The sequence below is a fragment of the Mus musculus genome, chromosome 5 (genome assembly GCF_000001635.26).
Source record: "Mus musculus strain C57BL/6J chromosome 5, GRCm38.p6 C57BL/6J".
In the NCBI taxonomy this organism is placed as follows: domain Eukaryota; kingdom Metazoa; phylum Chordata; class Mammalia; order Rodentia; family Muridae; genus Mus; species Mus musculus.
The window spans coordinates 137,944,983-137,963,098 of NC_000071.6; the positions used below are offsets into that span (position 1 = coordinate 137,944,983).

General features: G+C 42.6%; 1 protein-coding gene across 2 annotated transcripts; it reads right to left on the reverse strand.

The window, feature by feature from the left end:
- Positions 1-6,009: 6,009 nt before the first annotated feature.
- Positions 6,010-18,116, reverse strand: Gjc3 (gap junction protein, gamma 3). Of its 2 annotated transcripts, NR_151611.1 has the most exons (4): positions 17,884-18,116; positions 12,223-13,007; positions 10,575-11,462; positions 6,010-6,533 (listed from the first exon to the last, which is right to left on the reverse strand). NR_151611.1 is itself a non-coding variant. In NM_080450.5 (3 exons), the coding sequence occupies exons 1-2, from the start codon at positions 17,913-17,915 to the stop codon at positions 12,230-12,232; spliced, it is 810 nt and encodes a 269-aa protein (NP_536698.2). In that variant the 5' UTR covers positions 17,916-18,116; the 3' UTR covers positions 8,891-11,462; positions 12,223-12,229. The 2 variants fall into 2 exon arrangements, 1 of the variants encoding a protein (NP_536698.2); NM_080450.5 differs by lacking the exon at positions 6,010-6,533 and having other exon boundaries at positions 8,891-11,462.

The following is an 18,116-nucleotide window of genomic DNA, read 5'->3' on the forward strand; positions in this document are numbered from 1 at the left end:
TCTTCCACCCATGCTAAGTTGGGCAGTGCAATCGTGCAGCATGTTCTCTCTGACGCTGAACCTCTATTTTAGTCACCTTTCTATTCCAGCTCAAGAATTTAGGCAACAAGAATTTGCGGGGATATGATACAGTTTTAATTATCACATTCCCAAACCTAAGGGGGAAAAATATGATTTGGATTTCCCTGCTGTTTTGGATAACTGAAGCTCTCGTTTTTATAGGTATCCTATCCTTCTGTTATTATTTTTTTAATTAGGTATTTTCCTCGTTTACATTTTCAATGCTATACCAAAAGTCCGCCATACCCACCCCCCAATCCCCTACCAACCCACTCCCCCTTTTTGGCCCTGGGGTTCCCCTGTACTGGGGCATATACAGTTTGCAAGTCCAATGGGCCTCTCTTTGCAGTGATGGCCGACTAGGCCATCTTTTGATGCATATGCAGCTAGAGTCAAGAGCTCCGGGGTACTGGTTAGTTCATATTGTTGTTCCACCTATAGGGTTGCAGTTCCCTTTAGTTCCTTGGGTAATTTCTCTAGCTCCTCCATTGGGGGCCGAGTGACCCATCCAGTAGCTGACCGTGATCATCCACTTCTGTGTTTGCTAGGCCCCAGCATAGTCTCACAAGAGACAGCTATATCTGGGTCCTTTCAGCAAAATCTTGCTAGTGTATGCAATGGTGTCAGTGTTTGGGAGCTGATTATGGGATGGATCCCTGCATATGGCAATCACTAGATGGTCCATCCTTTCGTCACAGCTCCAAATTTTGTCTCTGTAACTCCTTCCATGGGTATTTTGTTCCCATTTCTAAGAAGGGGCAAAGTGTCCACACTTTGGTCTTCGTTCTTCTATTATAAATAAGGCTACTATGAACATAGTGGAGCATGTGTCCTTCTTACCGGTTGGGACATCTTCTGGATATATGCCCAGGAGAGGTATTGCTGGATCTATCGGTAGTACTATGTCCAATTTTCTGAGGAACCGCCAGACTGATTTCCAGAGTGGTTGTACAAGCTTGCAATCCCACCAACAATGGAGGAGTGATCCTCTTTCTCCACATCCTCGACAGCATCTGCTGTCACCTGAATTTTTGGTCTTAGCCATTCTGACTGGAGTGAAGTGGAATCTCAGGGTTGTTTTGATTTGCATTCCCCTGATGATTAAGGATGTTGAACATTTTTTCAGGTGCTTCTCAGCCATTCGGTATTCCTCAGGTGAGAATTCTTTGTTTAGCTCTGAGCCCCATTTTTTAATGGGGTTATTTGATTTTCTGGCGTCCACCTTCTTGAGTTCTTTATATATATTGGATATTAGTCCCCTATCCGATTTGGGATAGGTAAATATCCTTTCCCAATCTGTTGGTGGCCTTTTTGTCTTATTGATGGTGTCTTTTGCCTTGCAGAAGATTTGCAATTTTATGAGATCCCATTTATCGATTCTCGATCTTACAGCACAAGCCATTGCTGTTCTATTCAGGAATTTTTCCCCTGTACCCATATCTTCGAGGCTTTTCCCTACTTTCTCCTCTATAAGTTTCAGTGTCTCTGGTTTTATGTGGAGTTCCTTAATCCACTTAGATTTGACCTTAGTACAAGGAGATAGGAATGGATCAATTCGCATTTTTCTACATGATAACCGCCAGTTGTGCCAGCACCATTTGTTGAAAATGCTGTCTTTTTTCCACTGGATGGTTTTAGCTCCCTTGTCAAAGATCAAGTGACCATAGGTGTGTGGGTTCATCTCTGGGTCTTCAATTCTGTTCCATTGGTCTACTTGTCTGTCACTATACCAATACCATGCAGTTTTTATCACAATTGCTCTGTAGTAAAGCTTTAGGTCAGGCATGGTGATTCCACCAGAGGTTCTTTTATCCTTGAGAAGAGTTTTTGCTATCCTAGGTTTTTTGTTATTCCAGATGAATTTGCAGATTGCCCTTTCTAATTCTTTGTAGAATTGAGTTGGAATTTTGATGGGGATTGCATTGAATCTGTAGATTGCTTTTGTCAAGATAGCCATTTTTACAATGTTGATCCTGCCAATCCATGAGCATGGGAGATTTTTCCATCTCCTGAGATCTTATTTAATTTCTTTCTTCAGAGACTTGAAGTTCTTATCATACAGATCTTTTACTTCCTTAGTTAGTGTCACGCCAAGGTATTTTATATTATTTGTGACTATTGAGAAGGGTGTTGTTTCCCTAATTTCTTTCTCAGCCTGTTTATCCTTTGAGTACAGAAAGGCCATTGACTTGTTTTAGTTAATTTTATATCCAGCTACTTCATTGAAGCTGTTTATCAGGCTTAGGAGTTCTCTGGGTCTCTTAGGGTCACTTATATATACTATCATATCATCTGCAAAAAGTGATATTGTTGAATTCAGTATATCTAGTAAAGCCCCTTTCTGACTGTATAATTGTTTTCTCAACAGTAAGTAAAGACACCAGAATGGACTTGCCCTGGCATGAGCCAGTCATGAAGGAAGAAGAGTACCATTTGTGAGAAATGAAACCTCTCCAAGCCCAGAGGACATGTGATGTAAGCTGAGCTAAGTTGGCATCACTAAACTGACAGCATAGGGACTTTCCCACAAAGCACACACCCTGGATATCTCCTGGGAACCCTTAGCACAGACACCAGCTATTATGTGCCCTGCACATTGAGAAATTGATTCCCTAAGACCTTAATTTACTTGGAGTTTGTTTATGAGGTCAGAGGAATAAGGGAAATGGGAAGAATTAGCCCTGGTGATAATGCATGAATATTCTCACTAGGGATCAATTAACCATGATGAACCATTGTTAGAGTTATGTTTTCTTTTTTTGAAATACAGATCTTTCTTGCTTCTTTCCATCCAACCCTTTTGAAAAAAATCTAAACAAACATCTAAGACGGAGTGAGTCCCTGGAGTGTCAAGAGACAGATCTTTGTATTGAAAGATGCAATAGAATCAATCAGTCACCATGCCTACATGCCTTAACGCTAGCATACACTGATCAACTGTCAGCCATCCTGTGGTAGGAAAGATGCTTTGGTCATAACTCAGTCTATTGGATAGGCTCAGAGCTCTTCATCCTAATAACTATAAAACTCAGAGGAAAAGTAGAGCACTCAGCAATTAGCCAACCACAGGTTTTTAACTCTAACTTTCCATAAGAGTATACTGGTGATGGAACTCCACTCTCCCCTGAACGCTGTACCCACCACAACCTTATAAAGTCCTTAAACTTCTTTGCAGGACAATTTCTGATCAACAGAAGCAAATAGGCCTAAGTGTGCTGCCAAGGCCCTAATGTAAAAACATGTCCTAGATATCCAAGAACAGAGGAGAAATGAAGGCAAGAGGATATCTGCAAATTGCCACCAAGCTGGCCAAGCTCAGATGGTGGGCTCTAGGCTCTGTGAAAGACCATGTCTCAAAATATTAGGTGTCAAGTGACTAATAAAGACATTCAATGTCTTTATTGATAGTAATGAAGAAACTGTCTTCCAGACACAACAGGACTGATGCACCTATGAACTCGCAGGGACTGTGCCAGCATGTACTGGGCCTGCACAGATTCAAGTCAGATGGGGTCCCAGACCTGAGGGGGACAGCAAACATGGGTTCTCACTCCTACACAAGAAGCAACCTGTAACTGCAAAGTAAAAATTAGTTATCTCTACTTCAGTCTCAGTGCTGAGATTAAAGGTGTGCGCCACCACACCTGGCTATTTATGTCCTTCTTAAAATCCTCTATCAACATCATGAGATATGATTTTAAATCTGAATCTCCATTTTCCAGTGTGTTGGGGGAACCCACAACTTGCTGTGGTGGGAGAACTGGGTTCTGATGGTGCCAAGGAGTCTTGTTTTCTGTTGGAAAGATTCTTGTGTTTGTCTTTCGCCATCTGGTTATCTTTGGTGTTAGACGTTCTTGTTGTCTCTGACTGGACCTTATTCCTCCAGTAGGTCTGTAAGCCTGTGTCAGTACTCCTGCAAGACCAGCTCTCTCCTGGTGGGACGCGTGCACTGCGGGCTGTGGAACAGCCTGAGCTCGGGGGTGCAGATAGAGGACTAGAAGGATCCTGTCCCAGATGCTCCACTGATCTTGTACCCCATTTGCTTCTGACTGGCCCCACTCCACACAGTTATTGGAGAGAAAGTGGTTGTCTCACCTCCGAGCCCAGGAGTAAAAACATTCCTGGGAGAACAGGTCTCTTCTACAGGGACCTGTGCACAATGAGCTTAGGCTCTAATTTTTATCATACTAAGCTGGCAATCCCAAAAATCCTATATCAACCATGTTCAAAGATCTGGAAAAACTGTCCTGGCAAGACTTTTACATGTCTTTAAATCATTTGTTCATTTGTTTTCCCTAACTTTTCTCTTCTGTGAAGCTTCATACCTGTTGATTCTACTATCTGCGTCTCTGCCTCTCATCTTAGCCTCTTTGTATTGGCTTCCAACCTGGGAATAAATCCCCACGTGACTTGGACAAAATCCAAATATTGCCTTTTATCCTTAAAAACAGTTAAATCAGATTTCTAAGCCTCTATTTGTATATATTTGGTGGCTGGAGACAGGCAGCTTTATTGTCTGCTTCTCATTGCCTCACTCCTAACACTTAGAATCTAGTGTGACTCACTACACTGTGGATATGGAACCTGAAGTGGACACCTCCTGTTGCCAGGCAGGAACCTCAGTGGAGCAATAGAGACACCAACCCACACACAAAACTTTCAACCCAAAATTTATCCTGTCTACAAGAAATGCAGGCAAAGGGGATGGAGCAGAGACTGAGGAAATGGTCCACCAATAACTAGCCCAACTTGAGACCCAACCCGTGGGCAAGCACCAATTCCTGACACTATTAATAATGCTATGTTATGCTTGTAGTTAGGAACAAGTTGTCTTCTGGAATGCTACACCCAGAAGCTGACTCAGACAGATGGAGTCAAACAGTCAAGACAGTCAAACAGTGGATGGAGCTTGGGGACTCTTGAGAAAGAATAAGAGGAAGGATTGTGGGCCTCAAAAGGGAGAGGGACTCCACAGGAAGACCAACAGAGTCAACTAACCTGGACCCTTGGGGCTCTCAGAGTCTGAACCACCAACCAAAGGACATACACAGGCTGGACCTAGGCCTCCCCACACATATGTAACATAGCAGATGTGCAGCTTGGTTTTTGTGTGGGTCCTGAACAACTGGAGTGTGGCTATCCCAAAAGCCTGTACATGAGATATGTTCTTCTAGTTAGGTTGCCTTGTCTTGCCTCAATGGAAAAGAAAGAGCCTACAGAAATTTGAAGTGCCAGGGTGAGGGGATACCCAGGGGGTACCCCACCTGCTCAAAGGAGAACAGGGGTGGGGGAAGGATTGTAGAAAGGGGTTACCAATGTGTGTATTGACCCCATATTGTTACTTATTCTTTGAATAGATTAAATGCACCATCACTTTATTTAAGGAATTTCTTTCTTTAGATGGTTTCTCTGTGTAGCCCTGGCTGTCCTGGAACTTATTCTGTAGACCAGACCAGCCCCAAACTCAGAGATCCACTGACATCTGCCTCCCAAGTCCTGGGATGAAAGGCGTGTGACACCACCACCCAGCTTATTCAAATAACTTTTAGTTCTTTGATCTGTTGCTCTTCTTTACACCAGAATATAGTATCTCTGTAACTGAAGCAGCTATTACATCTGTATCATTCACTTGGTTATTGGATGAACATTTGATGAGCATCTGTTCCATTCCCAGCTCTGTATTACTACTGTTGAGCATTTGTGATGTGTTTAACAAGCATATGGTCTTTCTTATTAGAGAAATAAGTTTCCAGGGACTTGAGAGATCCTATTAATCACTCTAGAATAAGCTTGGGTATAATTCAGCAATAAAGTGCATGCCTAGTGTTCTAGAAGCCTGGGTTTGATCCCCAGTTCTGAAAATTAAAAGAAACATCCCAAGATGATGTGGAATTTGTGTTTCTGAATCCAAGTTATTTTGCTTAACACACTGACTGCCAGAAGCATACCTTTTTCTATTAGCAACTTTAATTCACCTTCTGCACAGCTAAATAAAATTCCATTGTATGTAAGGATCACATTTATCAACTTATCTGTTGATAGACATATAGAATGGTACCATTTCCTAGTAATAGTGCAGCAGTGGACAAGAATGAGCAAGCATGTCTTAAGTGTGCTGATTTCTTCAGGCACACACCCAAAAGAATTTCTTTTTCTTTCTTTGGTTCATTGGTTGATTTTTCAAGACAGGGTTACGTGCATGGAATGAAGGAAAGGGTCTGGTGACGTGTGGAATCTTGTCTTTCCTCTGGTTTAAGATGCTACTGAGTCTGACAGAATGTTGTGTCCCACAAGAGCTCCTTTCACTTTAGTAGCTTTTCTTTGCATGTCAGTGACCTCTGCTGGCACACTTAGCTTTCCGCAGTCTCGGCAGGTTCCTACCCACTGAGTTGACTGTTGTTCTAGCTGGGGCTTGGAAGTGGGAGTGCCTCCTGATGTATCGAAGTTGTGAGAAGTAGCCACTGCCCTGAAGACTGAAGAGAGGATCTGTGTATTAATCACCCTGAGGGAGGGAGGCACCCATGGAAAACGATGTTGTGCCTACAAGCCTAGTGACCACACAGGCCAGAATAGGAGCTGCAGGCAGGTGTGAGCCTCCCAATGCTGGTACTCTGTAAGAATAGCAAATGCTCTTAGTCACTGAAGCATCAGCCCTTGTATCACCAGCCCTTGGGTTACTTCTTATCAACATATCACCCTATGTTTTTTTTTCCTGTAGTTTTCACATATCCTAATGCCACCTTTGTAAATTCTTGAAGCTCCTTCTCTCCTTCTTTCTGTATTAAAGCTTTTTTTTTTCTTGTTCTGACTCTTTTCTTTTACTGGATCCCCTGGAACCACCTTCTGCATGGCCATCTTACTAAGAAGCCTCAAAAGTGGATTTAATTGCAAGAAATAAAGTCATTTCCTAATAAGAAAGGAAAGTATTATTGTCAATGACTTTACTTGTAAAGACATTGCAAATTCCACATATTTCCCTTATTTCTGGTTATTTGTATAATCAATGAATTTAGTAGTCAATGCCTCTATATATACTTGCATGCTTACACCTACATGAGGTTTATCATAAGGAATTGCTTCACTTGGTATGTGTAGGATATGTGGGGGCACAGAGATCTCTATGCTCACAGATAAGCACGAGGGGGCCTGGAATGTTAAGAACACAGGGTTGTTCTTTCAAGGCAAAGAATGGAATACCTGTTATCCTTTTTGAAGCAGACATGCTTTCTAATCTGGTGAGCTTTGATAGCTTTGGTGACCTGTGTGACCAGAGACAACACTGAACTTAAGCTTGTTTTTCTCAATTTTTATGGAAAGGATCGTATATACTTTACAGAGAGTTTGGATATAGTCACATGCCCTCTTTATTTAGTTTACTTTATGCTTCATTGTGCACACAGGATTGATTACCGCCAGGAAAACATTGAACCAAACTGACACGTTCATGGGCCTGCAGAAAGGTTATTCGTAGAAGGCAAGAAGGCAGTTCAGTTCAGCACGGCTCAGTAGCTGGTAATGGCTCCAACTTTGAGAGTCTGATCCTGAGTGATTTATTTTAGGCATTGTTAAGTGAAGCACAATTTAGTGATGGTTATGGACTCCATCCCTCTACAACTCTGAATCCTAGATAGAACACTCTATTTTACAGGTTGCTTGATCAAGGCGGTTTATTTATTTATTTATTTACTTCTCAAATGCTGTCTCCCACCTCATCCCCCCCTCACAGAATTCCTCTCCCATCTCCCATCCCCTTCTCCTCTGAGAATATGCCCCACCCAAGGTATCCCCCAACACTGGCACACATCAAGTCTCTGCAGGTTTAGGTGCATCTCCTCCCACTGAGGCTAGTGTTTTATCACAGCAATAGAAAAGTAACCCAAATAGTAGGTCACCAACACTTACTGACCTATTGGTCAAATGCATTTCTTTATTTTAAAAGTGTATCATTTCATTGTGGTAAAAAAAAAAAAAAGTAACAAAATTGTTCTAACTGCCTGAATTTTTTTAACTGACAAGTAAATACTTAGTATATAAAACATGAGGTTTTGATGTGGGTACATGTGTAGGATGGTGGAACAAACCTACTTAATCCATTAACCTAATTTACTTACACTTCTTCTCGTGGACAGGACACCTAACAATCCTCAACATGGTAATTTGGCCTCTGTGGTCCTTAACTTTTTCCTCTTGTTTCACTGATAATTTGTGTCATTTGACTAATATTTCCCCAATCTGGCCATAGTCCAGCCTCAGGTAATAAACATTATATTATTTCTTTCTGTGAGTTTGAATTTTCAGTGGTCTACATGTGTGTTTGCCTTAATATCTGCTCTTGTGTCTGGATTATTTCACATAACATATGCCTTCCAGGGTTATCCATGATATTACAAAATTTCCTATTTTTTCTTTTCTTCTTCTCCTCCTCCTCCTCCTCCTCCTTCTTCTTTCTTCTTGTTTTTCTTCTTTTGAGTCTGAACAATATTCCACCATGTACACATTTTCCCCAATCCATTTGGTGGACATTTACAATCTTAATTTTGTTTTTAATGTAATCATCTAATGATGTAAAGTATATTTACATTTGTGGGTTGGACATTTGTTGGTTTGTCATTTTTAATTAAAAATTATTTTTGTTCTTTTCTCATGTTTTACATCCCAACTGCTGTTTCACCTTCCTCTCTTCCCCCCAATCTCTCCCCAGCATCTTCCCACTCCCCCCAGTCTTACCCCCTCCACATCCCCTGAGAAAAGAGCAGTCCTCCCAGGGACATCAACCAAACACTGTAATGCAAGCTACAATAAGAGCAGGCACATACATCACATCAAGACAAATGCTTATCTTTGCCTTTACTTCTGAGAGTTAGTTCTGCCAATCATGGGCCTCTAGATTAACAGTAAATTTTTCTTTCTTACAATTCAAATACTTTGCTCATTTACATTGTTTCCAATAAGAAAGATAATGTCATTTTGTCTTTTTTTTTCCACTCCATAAGAGATCAGAGTCAAACATAAGTTAAAAGTATAAAATTCTTAGATGGAAACACAAGTGTAAACTCATAGTTTTGAGTCAAACAATGGTCTCTTAAATGTAGCACCAAATTCACAAAAGCCAAAAGAAAAACAAGTAATTAGAGTTCATTAAAATGTAAAATGCATCCAGAGACTACCCCACCCAGGGATCCATCCCATAATCAGCCACCAAACACAGACACCATTGCATATGCCAGCAAGATTTTGCTAAAAGGACCCTGATATAGCTGTCTCTTGTGAGGTTTTACCAGTGCCTGGCAAATACAGAAGTGGACGCTCACAGTCATCTATTGGATGGAACACAGGGTCCCCAATGGAGGAGCTAGAGAAAGTACCCAAGGAGCTGAAGGGATCTGCAACCCTATAGGTGGAACAACAATATGAACTAACCAGTACCGCCATAGCTCCTGTCTCTAGCTGCATATGTAGCAGAAGATGGCCTACTCTGCCATCATTGGGAAGAGAGGTCCCTTGGTTTTGCAAACTTTATATGCCCCAGTACAGGGGAACGCCAGGGCCAAGAAATGGGAGTGGGTGGGTAGGGGAGCGGGGAGCAGGGCGCGGGGGGAGGGTATAGGGGACTTTCTAGATAGCATTTGAAATGCAAATGAAGAAAATACCTAATAAAAAATTGGGGAAAATGCTGGGCGTGGTGGCGCACGCCTTTAATCCCAGCACTCGGGAGGTAGAGGCAGGCAGATTTCTGAGTTCGAGGCCAGCCTGGTCTACAGAGTGAGTTCCAGGACAGCCAGGGCTACACAGAGAAACCCTGTCTCAAAAAAGAATTGGGAAAAAAATGTAAAGTTTTGTACATCAAAAAATATTGCCAACTCTATGCTGGGTAGCCTTCCTAGTCATCAAAACTCTTTCTCATGTATGAATCTGATGAGTTCCAACAACCAGCCTCACAAGACACATGCATGGGTGAAACAGTGGTGTAGCTGGTACAGGAGTAACCAACTGCTTTCTGATTCGATTGAGGATTCACTCCACAAGAGAAACCCCATGCCTGGTACTACAAATCTGGCCAAGAACCCATCCTGCGGAGCTCAAAAGCCCTACAGAAAAGTCACTATTAGTTTGCTAAATTGACATAGTATCAAACTGTCTTCTAAATGATTCTCGAAACTCATAGATTAGGTCAGTTTTCAACACTGACCACAGACTTTTTCTTTTTACAGTGAACAGTGGCCAATATACAGACTTACAATTTGTAAATGCAGAAACAGGTGTCCATGTAATATTCAGTCTCAAATGAGACATCGACAGCACATCCTTGCCCCCCAAAGCTCAAGGGAACATTAGAGAAGATGGAGAAATGGGAAAGAAAAATGTAAAGATCCAGTGCTCTGGGAGATCTGCTATGAAACAACATCTTATGAACACAGCAGGAACTTGCATTCATAAACTCACAGAAGCAGTGGTTGCCTGCACAAGCTCAAGACACTCAGCATTACAGGATGAATGAGAGAAGGACTACCCACAACTGAGGAACTGTTGGCAGTTGATCAATGCTGGCAGAGGAAGACTCCATCTTCTTTGGGTGTGGCATCGAGTAGGTTGACTGTGTTCGGGTAGATAGCTTCACACCAATTCACACTTTGAGTAGCACTGATTTTTGTTCTCAGTGGGTTATAAAGAAAAGAAGAGGACAAGAAATTAGGATAGGGACATGTCAGGAGATCCAAGAGCAGTGATACAGGGATATAGGGTAGACGTGATCAAAACACACTGTATACATGTAGGAAATTATCAAAGAATAAATAATTTTAAAGAAATGCTACTCAGGAAGAAAATGAAGATGACCCATGGAATAGAAGAGAATGTTTTGAAATGAGCCACTTGATAGGTATCTAACAATTATATAGTTTATACAAGGCAAAAATAAATAACCTAATTTAATTGGCAAAAAACTTGGTCTTTTCTACAAAGATATACAAGTGATTAATAAGCATACTGTATGATTCCATCTCTATACAATCCCAGAATAGGATAGATAATCCATTAGAACAGAAAGTAGCCTGTTTTTTGTTTATATTTAGTGGAGAGACAGGAAAGAAAAATTAGAAGTGGCAGCTAATTGATGTAGGAGGTCTTGTTTTGTTTTCTGAGATTTTATTATTTTATTTATTCTTTGTGTGTGTGTGTGTGTGTGTGTGTGTGTGTGTGTGTACTCTTCATGACATGTATGTGGGCAACTTGTGGGAGTTGGTTTTCTCCCTTCTCCGTGTGGGTTCTGGAGATCAATCTCAGATCATGAGGCTTGACTGCAAGCACCTTTACCCCTGTACCATCTCCCCGGCCACCTCACTGGATGTATTGAAGATCAAGTCCCAGAGTTTTCTGCAGGCAATCCAGGCAACTTTACAACTCTGAAAAGTAGAAATTAAGCAGAAGCTGAGGATTTTACCAAATGAAAGAGCAGGCAATACACAAACCAGTGTGCTTATCGGGGTCTACCACAAGGAGTCATGCAACTGATAGGGATAGGTATTGGGAAACGGTTTGGGGGTAGTAATCAAATACATGCCTCAGCCATGAGACTGAGAGCATGGTGGCTCTTGCTTTTAATCTTAGAACTTGAGAGCCAGAGGCAGATGGTTCTCCATGAGTTCAAAGCCAGCCTGATCTACTATAGCAAATTTCACGCCAGTCAGGGCTAGCTGTTTCATATACATATATGAATGCCTTCTCCACCAAGAGAGACTGTACCCTCAAACTGTGAACCAAAGTAAACATTTCATCCCTTAAAAAATACATCTGGGTTCTGGAGAGATGTCCCAGTGGTTAGAGTGCAAAGAAACCAAAGTTTGCTTCCCAGTTCCCACATTGGACAGCTACCTGTAATTCCAGCTCCAAAAGATCTACCACCTTCTCTGGCCTCCACCGGCACCTGAATATTCTCTCTCTCTCTCTCTCTCTCTCTCTCTCTCTCTCACACACACACACACACACACACACACACACACACACAAACACACACACACCAAAGTAAAAGTAGAATGCCTCTGCTTAGAAACTTTGTAACATGGGAACTGTACACCCCAAAGGATGAGGGGCCTACTCTAAGTGGGGACTGCTAACACAGAGAGATCAGAGGCAGGGATAGATGATTGGCAGTAGGGTCCTCACCTGCATCTCAAAATGGCTCTTTTGCCTCCACCACTGACAATTCATCGGTTGTGTCCTTGGATCTTACAGAGCTCTCTGAAGTTGGCAACTTCTTTAAGAAGGAAAGTTTGTGCTTGTATATCCTCCAAAACCTCCCTAAACCCAAAAGCGCAAGCTCCAAGAAAATAAATAAGAAACAGGCCCCGCTGATCCCAAACATGATGTTGAGGAAGATGGTCTTCTCAGAGGGGTGAGACTGGAAACAGGTTGTGCTGCCAATACAAGGATCCTCACGACATATAAAAGTGCTGGACATCTTGAAACCATACAGATTGTACTGAACACCTAGAGCTGCTCCCTCAAGGGCCAGCCGTACCCCAAGGTGTGCCACATAGGCCCAGAGAAGCTTGAGGCTTTTAGCCCCTGAGACATCCTTGCTATGATCCCCTTTGCTAATCTGGGTCTCTTGCTCCTTGTTTTCCTTTCCTGGTACCTCCCAGTATCCAATCACATGATACAGAGTGAAAGCCACATAAATGGCACTGGGTACAGCCATCAGAATGACTTGGAAGGCCCAGAAGCGCAATGGAGAGAGAGGGCGGAAGACATCATAGCAAATGGTCTTGCAGCCTGGCTGCCCTAAATGACATATGAATTCATTCTCATCATTGCCGAAAACCCCAGGTCCACTGGAAACCAAGATCAGGAGACGGAATCCCATGAGCATGGGAAGAAGGAAGCGCCCCACAGGGGTGGAGTGCTGGCTCTCCTGAGCCAATAGCTGTCTCAGGAACCTGCCGCACATCCTGTCACCAAGCAGAGAAGAATTATCAGTGCAGATGTCTTACTTGCTTTTAAAGGAGGCTTCAGTCTATCAAGTTCACTGCTAACCCATGGGTCTGCAAAGCAAGCCTTTTTGCTCCTCTCCAAAGTTGATCAAACACCATTTATCCATCTTTACTTGCCTACAATGTAATACCTGAGCTAATTACCTTTATAGACACAAAAGGTTTAGTTGGCAGACAGTTGTGTAGGTTTGGACTCCAAATAGCACAGCACAGATTTGGTGAAGGTCACTCGTTGAATAAACATATATCATGACTTGGATGGCAATGAGAAAATTGGAGCAAAAAGCTTCAACCCAAGGAGACAGGAAGATGGACAGAATCCCACAAGCCCTTTCAAGGGTACATTTTTGTAAATGGTGGGTTGGCTCAATCAACAAAGTGACACACAGGCATAAAAAACTAAGCTTAATCCTTAAAACCCATGTAAAACTGCTGTGTGGTGGTGCATGCTTGAAACCCCAACTGCAGGGGAGGCAGGGACAGGAGAATCCTAGCCAATTGGAGGGCCTCCAACCAACATAAGATCCTGTCTCAAATACAAGGTGGATGACTCCCAGAGAATGGCACATGACACTGAGCTCCAGTTAATATTACTTATGGAGAAAGAGAGGAATGGAAGGAAGGAGAGAGGGAGGAAGGGAAGGGAGGAGGAGGAGGAAGAGGAGGAGGAAGGGGAATGGAGGGAGGGAGAGAGAGAGAGAGAAAGAGAGAGGGAGAGAGAGAGAGAACTAAAGACCTCCCATTAGGCTCTACCTCTTATGTTTATTTTTAATGCATAGGTGAGTGTGTCTTTCTATGTGTATGGTGTGTATGTGTGTGTGTGCCTGTACATAGAGACCAGACAAGGTCATCAGATCCCTTTGAGCTGGAGTTACAAGTGGTTGTGAATCACCAAACATGGACAGTGGGAACCAAACTCAGCCCTCTAGAAAATCAGCAAGCACTCAACCACAACACCATCTCTCTAGCCCCACACAAAAGGCTTTTTCAGATCCACAATACATTCTAATGACACTACCCTAAAGGTCAAGTCTTTATGTATGGATTTCTGTGAGGACACTCAGCAAAACTGTAATCAATACCAAGTCTCTGGCTCTCCTTATTTATGAGTTAAAGAAATATAAGTGAATAATATAAATTTATGTAGGTGTCCTAGTTTAATTTCTGGTGCTGAAAAAAAAACTTAAGGAAGAAAGGATTTATTTCAGCTTACAATTCCAGGATATAGTCCATCATAGCAGGAAAGTAAAGGTAGCAGGAACTTAAAACATCTGGTTGTATTACACCCATACCCAAAAGCAGAGGGAAAGGAAGGTGTGGTGGTTGGAATATGCTTGGCCCATAGCAAGTGGTACTGTTAGAAGGTATGGCCTTGTATACCACTGTGGAGGTGGGCTTTGAAGCTCCACCCAATGCAGAAAAGTCAGTCTTCTCCTAGCTGCCTTCTGATCAAAATGCCAGAACTCTCAGGCCTTTCTCCAGTATCATGTCTGCCTGGATGGTGCCATGCTTCCTGCCATGATGACAATGAACTTAGCCTCTGAAACGGTAAGTCAGCCCAAATTAAATGTTGTCCCTTATAAAAGTTGCCTTCGTCATGGTGTCTCTTCACAATAAAGGAAATCTTCACTATGATAGAAGGCCTGCATGCTTAGTGATCAGCTTGCTTTCTCTATGCTTGTACAGTCCAGAAACCCAAAGAATGATGCCACCCACTTTCATGCCAAGTCTTCCCAAATCAATTAAAGCAATAAGAACAAATTGCCTCCCACACACAGAGACATGATCACTGGCCAACCTGATCTAGATAATTCTTCATTGAGACTCCCTTCCCAAGTGACTCTAGTTTGTGTCAAGTTAACACTTAAAGTTATCACTACAGGGAACTGGAAAGATTGCTCAGTGGTTAAGAGTACTTGTTGTGCCGGGCAGTGGTGGCACACACCTTTAATCCCAGCACTTGGGAGGCAGAGGCAGGAGGATTTCTGAGTTCGAGGCCAGCCTGGTCTACAGAGTGAGTTCCAGGACAGCCAGGGCTATACAGAGAAACCCTGTCTCAGAAAACAAAAACAAAAATAAATAAATAAATAAATAAATAAAGTACTTGTTGCTCCTGTAGAAGACCTGGATCAATTCCCAGCACCCACAATGGTGAGTCTCAACCATCTGTAACTACAGTTCCAACAGATCCATTGACCTCTTCTGGCCTCTGTGGTGGTATGCCTGAGGTGCACATATATACATGCATGCAAGTTTACACTCATGCATAAAATAAAATAAATCTTAAAAAAATAAAACTGTGGGCTGGGCATGGTGGCACTCGCCTTTAATCCCAGCACTTGGATCTCCCTCATGATGAGGAGTAACCATTTTCAAGGACAAATTTCAGAAATTTCCCAGTTGTCTGACCATAATACCAAGCATGCTATCTTTATCATTGCTCTAATAGGTGCCTTCTTCCATGCCCAGCAGCTGCTTCCAATCATTGCCTTTTATCCGAAAGATTTACACATCTTCTTTTCTCACTCCCAAATGATCATGTGCTATGATCTAACTGTTGGTGTCTTCCCCAAAGTCAGAGGCTGGGGCCTGGTGATTAGTTAAGGATATGGCTCAGCAGTATAATACTTAACTAGAATTCCCCAATGGGGATTGGTACCTGCCCAGCATACAAGAGGTCCTGGATTCAACCCCAGAACTGAGAGAGAGAGAGAGAGAGAGAGAGAGAGAGAGGGAGGGAGAGGGAGAGAGAGAGAGAGAGAGAGAGAGAGAGAGAGAGAGAGAGAGAGAGAGAGAGAGAGAGAGAAGGAGGAGGAGGAGGAAGAGGAGGAGGAGGAGGAGGAGGAGGGGAAGGAGAAGGAGAAGGAGAAGGAGAAGGGGAAGGGGAAGGGGAAGGGGAAGGGGAAGGGGAAGAGGAAGAGGAAGAGGAAGAGGAAGAGGAAGAGGAAGAAGAAGAAGAAGAAGAAGAAGAGAAGGAAGGAAGGAAGGAAGGAAGGAAGGAAGGAAGGAAGAGAAAAGAGAGAAGGAAGGCCTTTAAGTCATGAATGGGTTATAAAAAGAGATTTGAGGGAGCCCTTTAGCCCCTTCCATCAGCTGAAGGCACAGAGACATCACCATCCATGAAGAAAAGGCTTAATCCAGACACTTTGTCTACTAGTGCCTATATCTTGGACTTCCCGCCCTCTAGAACTGGCAAATAAGAGAAAGTTCTGTGGATTACAAATCACTCATTCAGAAATATTTTATAGCAGTTTTGTCATACTAAGATGCTATGCAAACCTTTTATTCTAGAATGTTCTACAGACAGTTCTTTATGTCTGTTTTTCCTTTTTTGAGAATTTTATAGATGAGCACTGTATTTATATCACTTTCCCCCACTCCTCCCTACTTTATCCATGTTCCTCAACTCCCTTTCAAAGTCATGGCCTCTTATTCCTTGCTATTGTTACATCTATACATATAGTGGCATATGCCTTTAATCCCAGCACTTGGGAGGCAGAGGCAGGCAGATTTCTGAGTTTGAGGCCAGCCTGGTCTACAGAGTGAGTTTCAGGACAGCCAAGGCTGCACAGAGAAACCCTGTCTCGAAAAAAAACAAAACAAAACAAAAAACCAAAAAAAAAAAAAAACAGAAAGAAAGAAAGGAAGGAAGGAAGGAAGGAAGGCAGGAAGGAAGGAAAAAAGAAAGAAAGAAGGAAGGAAGGAGGCTGAAGAGGGAAGAAAGGGACTAACCTAGAAGAAAGGGCATGAGAGAGAACGAGGAGAGAAATAACAAATCAAAGTATTCATGAAAATGCCATAATGAAATGCATTGCTCTGTAAGCTTATTTTCAAAATGCAAATAGACAGAGGCTGTAGCTCAGTTAGTAGAATGCTTGCCTCACATGTTCAAGTCCCTGGGTTTTATCCACAGTACTGCATGAACCAGGTGTGGTGATACACACCTGTAATTCTAGCACTAGAGAGGTGGAGGCAGGAAGTCCATCCTCAAGGTCATCGTCAGTGAGTTTAGAGCTAGATGGGCCTACAGAAGACTGTGCCTCAATAAATGAATGGAGGATGCTTGGGTGGATGGATGGATGGATGGAAAAATCATAGTAGATAGACAGACAGATGATAGATAGACAGACAGATAGATGATGGATAGATAGACAGATAGACAGACAGATAGATGATGGATAGATAGATAGACAGATAGATAGACAAACATTTAGATGACGGATAGATAGATAGATAGATAGATAGACAGACAGACAGATAGATGATGGATAGATAGATAATAGATGATAGGTAGGTAGGAAGATAGATGATAGATAGGTAGGTAGATATAGTATAAATGTAGCAACAAGCATACATTCAAAATTCAGAAAAAAAAATCCCAGAAGTGAGCAGATTTTCAAGCACCTAAACAGATTATTTGAAATCCCATCATAATTTTAATGAGAATTTTTTCAAAGCATCTCACATACTTTTTTTTTTTGAGGTGGGGCATATCATCAGTGACTGAATCCATCACAGGAAGTTAAGGAGAGGCAGAGAAAAGGACCCATGAGGAAGGAGGAACTTGGCAGTGCAAACCTAAACTCATTGCTCCCACCTTCCTCTGCCTGGCCCAGAAAGCATTCTAGATGCTTCTCTTCAAAGCCTGGCCATGAAGCGGCGAAACGAGCAGCAACAGAGACCCAGGATCCTGGGCCATATCCCTGACTTGTAGATCTTACATCAATTTCAAAGCTATCTCTCCGTAATCATGAATGTGTCCACACACAGACACCTCTTCAAAGCGCAGGATAATCTCGGCCAGAGCCACCCTACCCTCTGCCCATGAATTTACCTGCACTTGATTGGCAACTCCAGCAGAAGCATCAACCACAGAGGAAAGAAGCCAAAAGGAATCTTCACACTGGAGCCTGCAGGGTCTAGGATCTTGCGATGGCCCTGCCTCCTGCAGCCACCCACCCTTTCGCCTTCTCTTTTTCATTCCTGGCAGGCTCGCTGCAGCATAAAAGAATTCCAACTGAAGGACCAGAGGACCCTGCCCTCAAGCCGCGATCTCTGGAAAGTGAC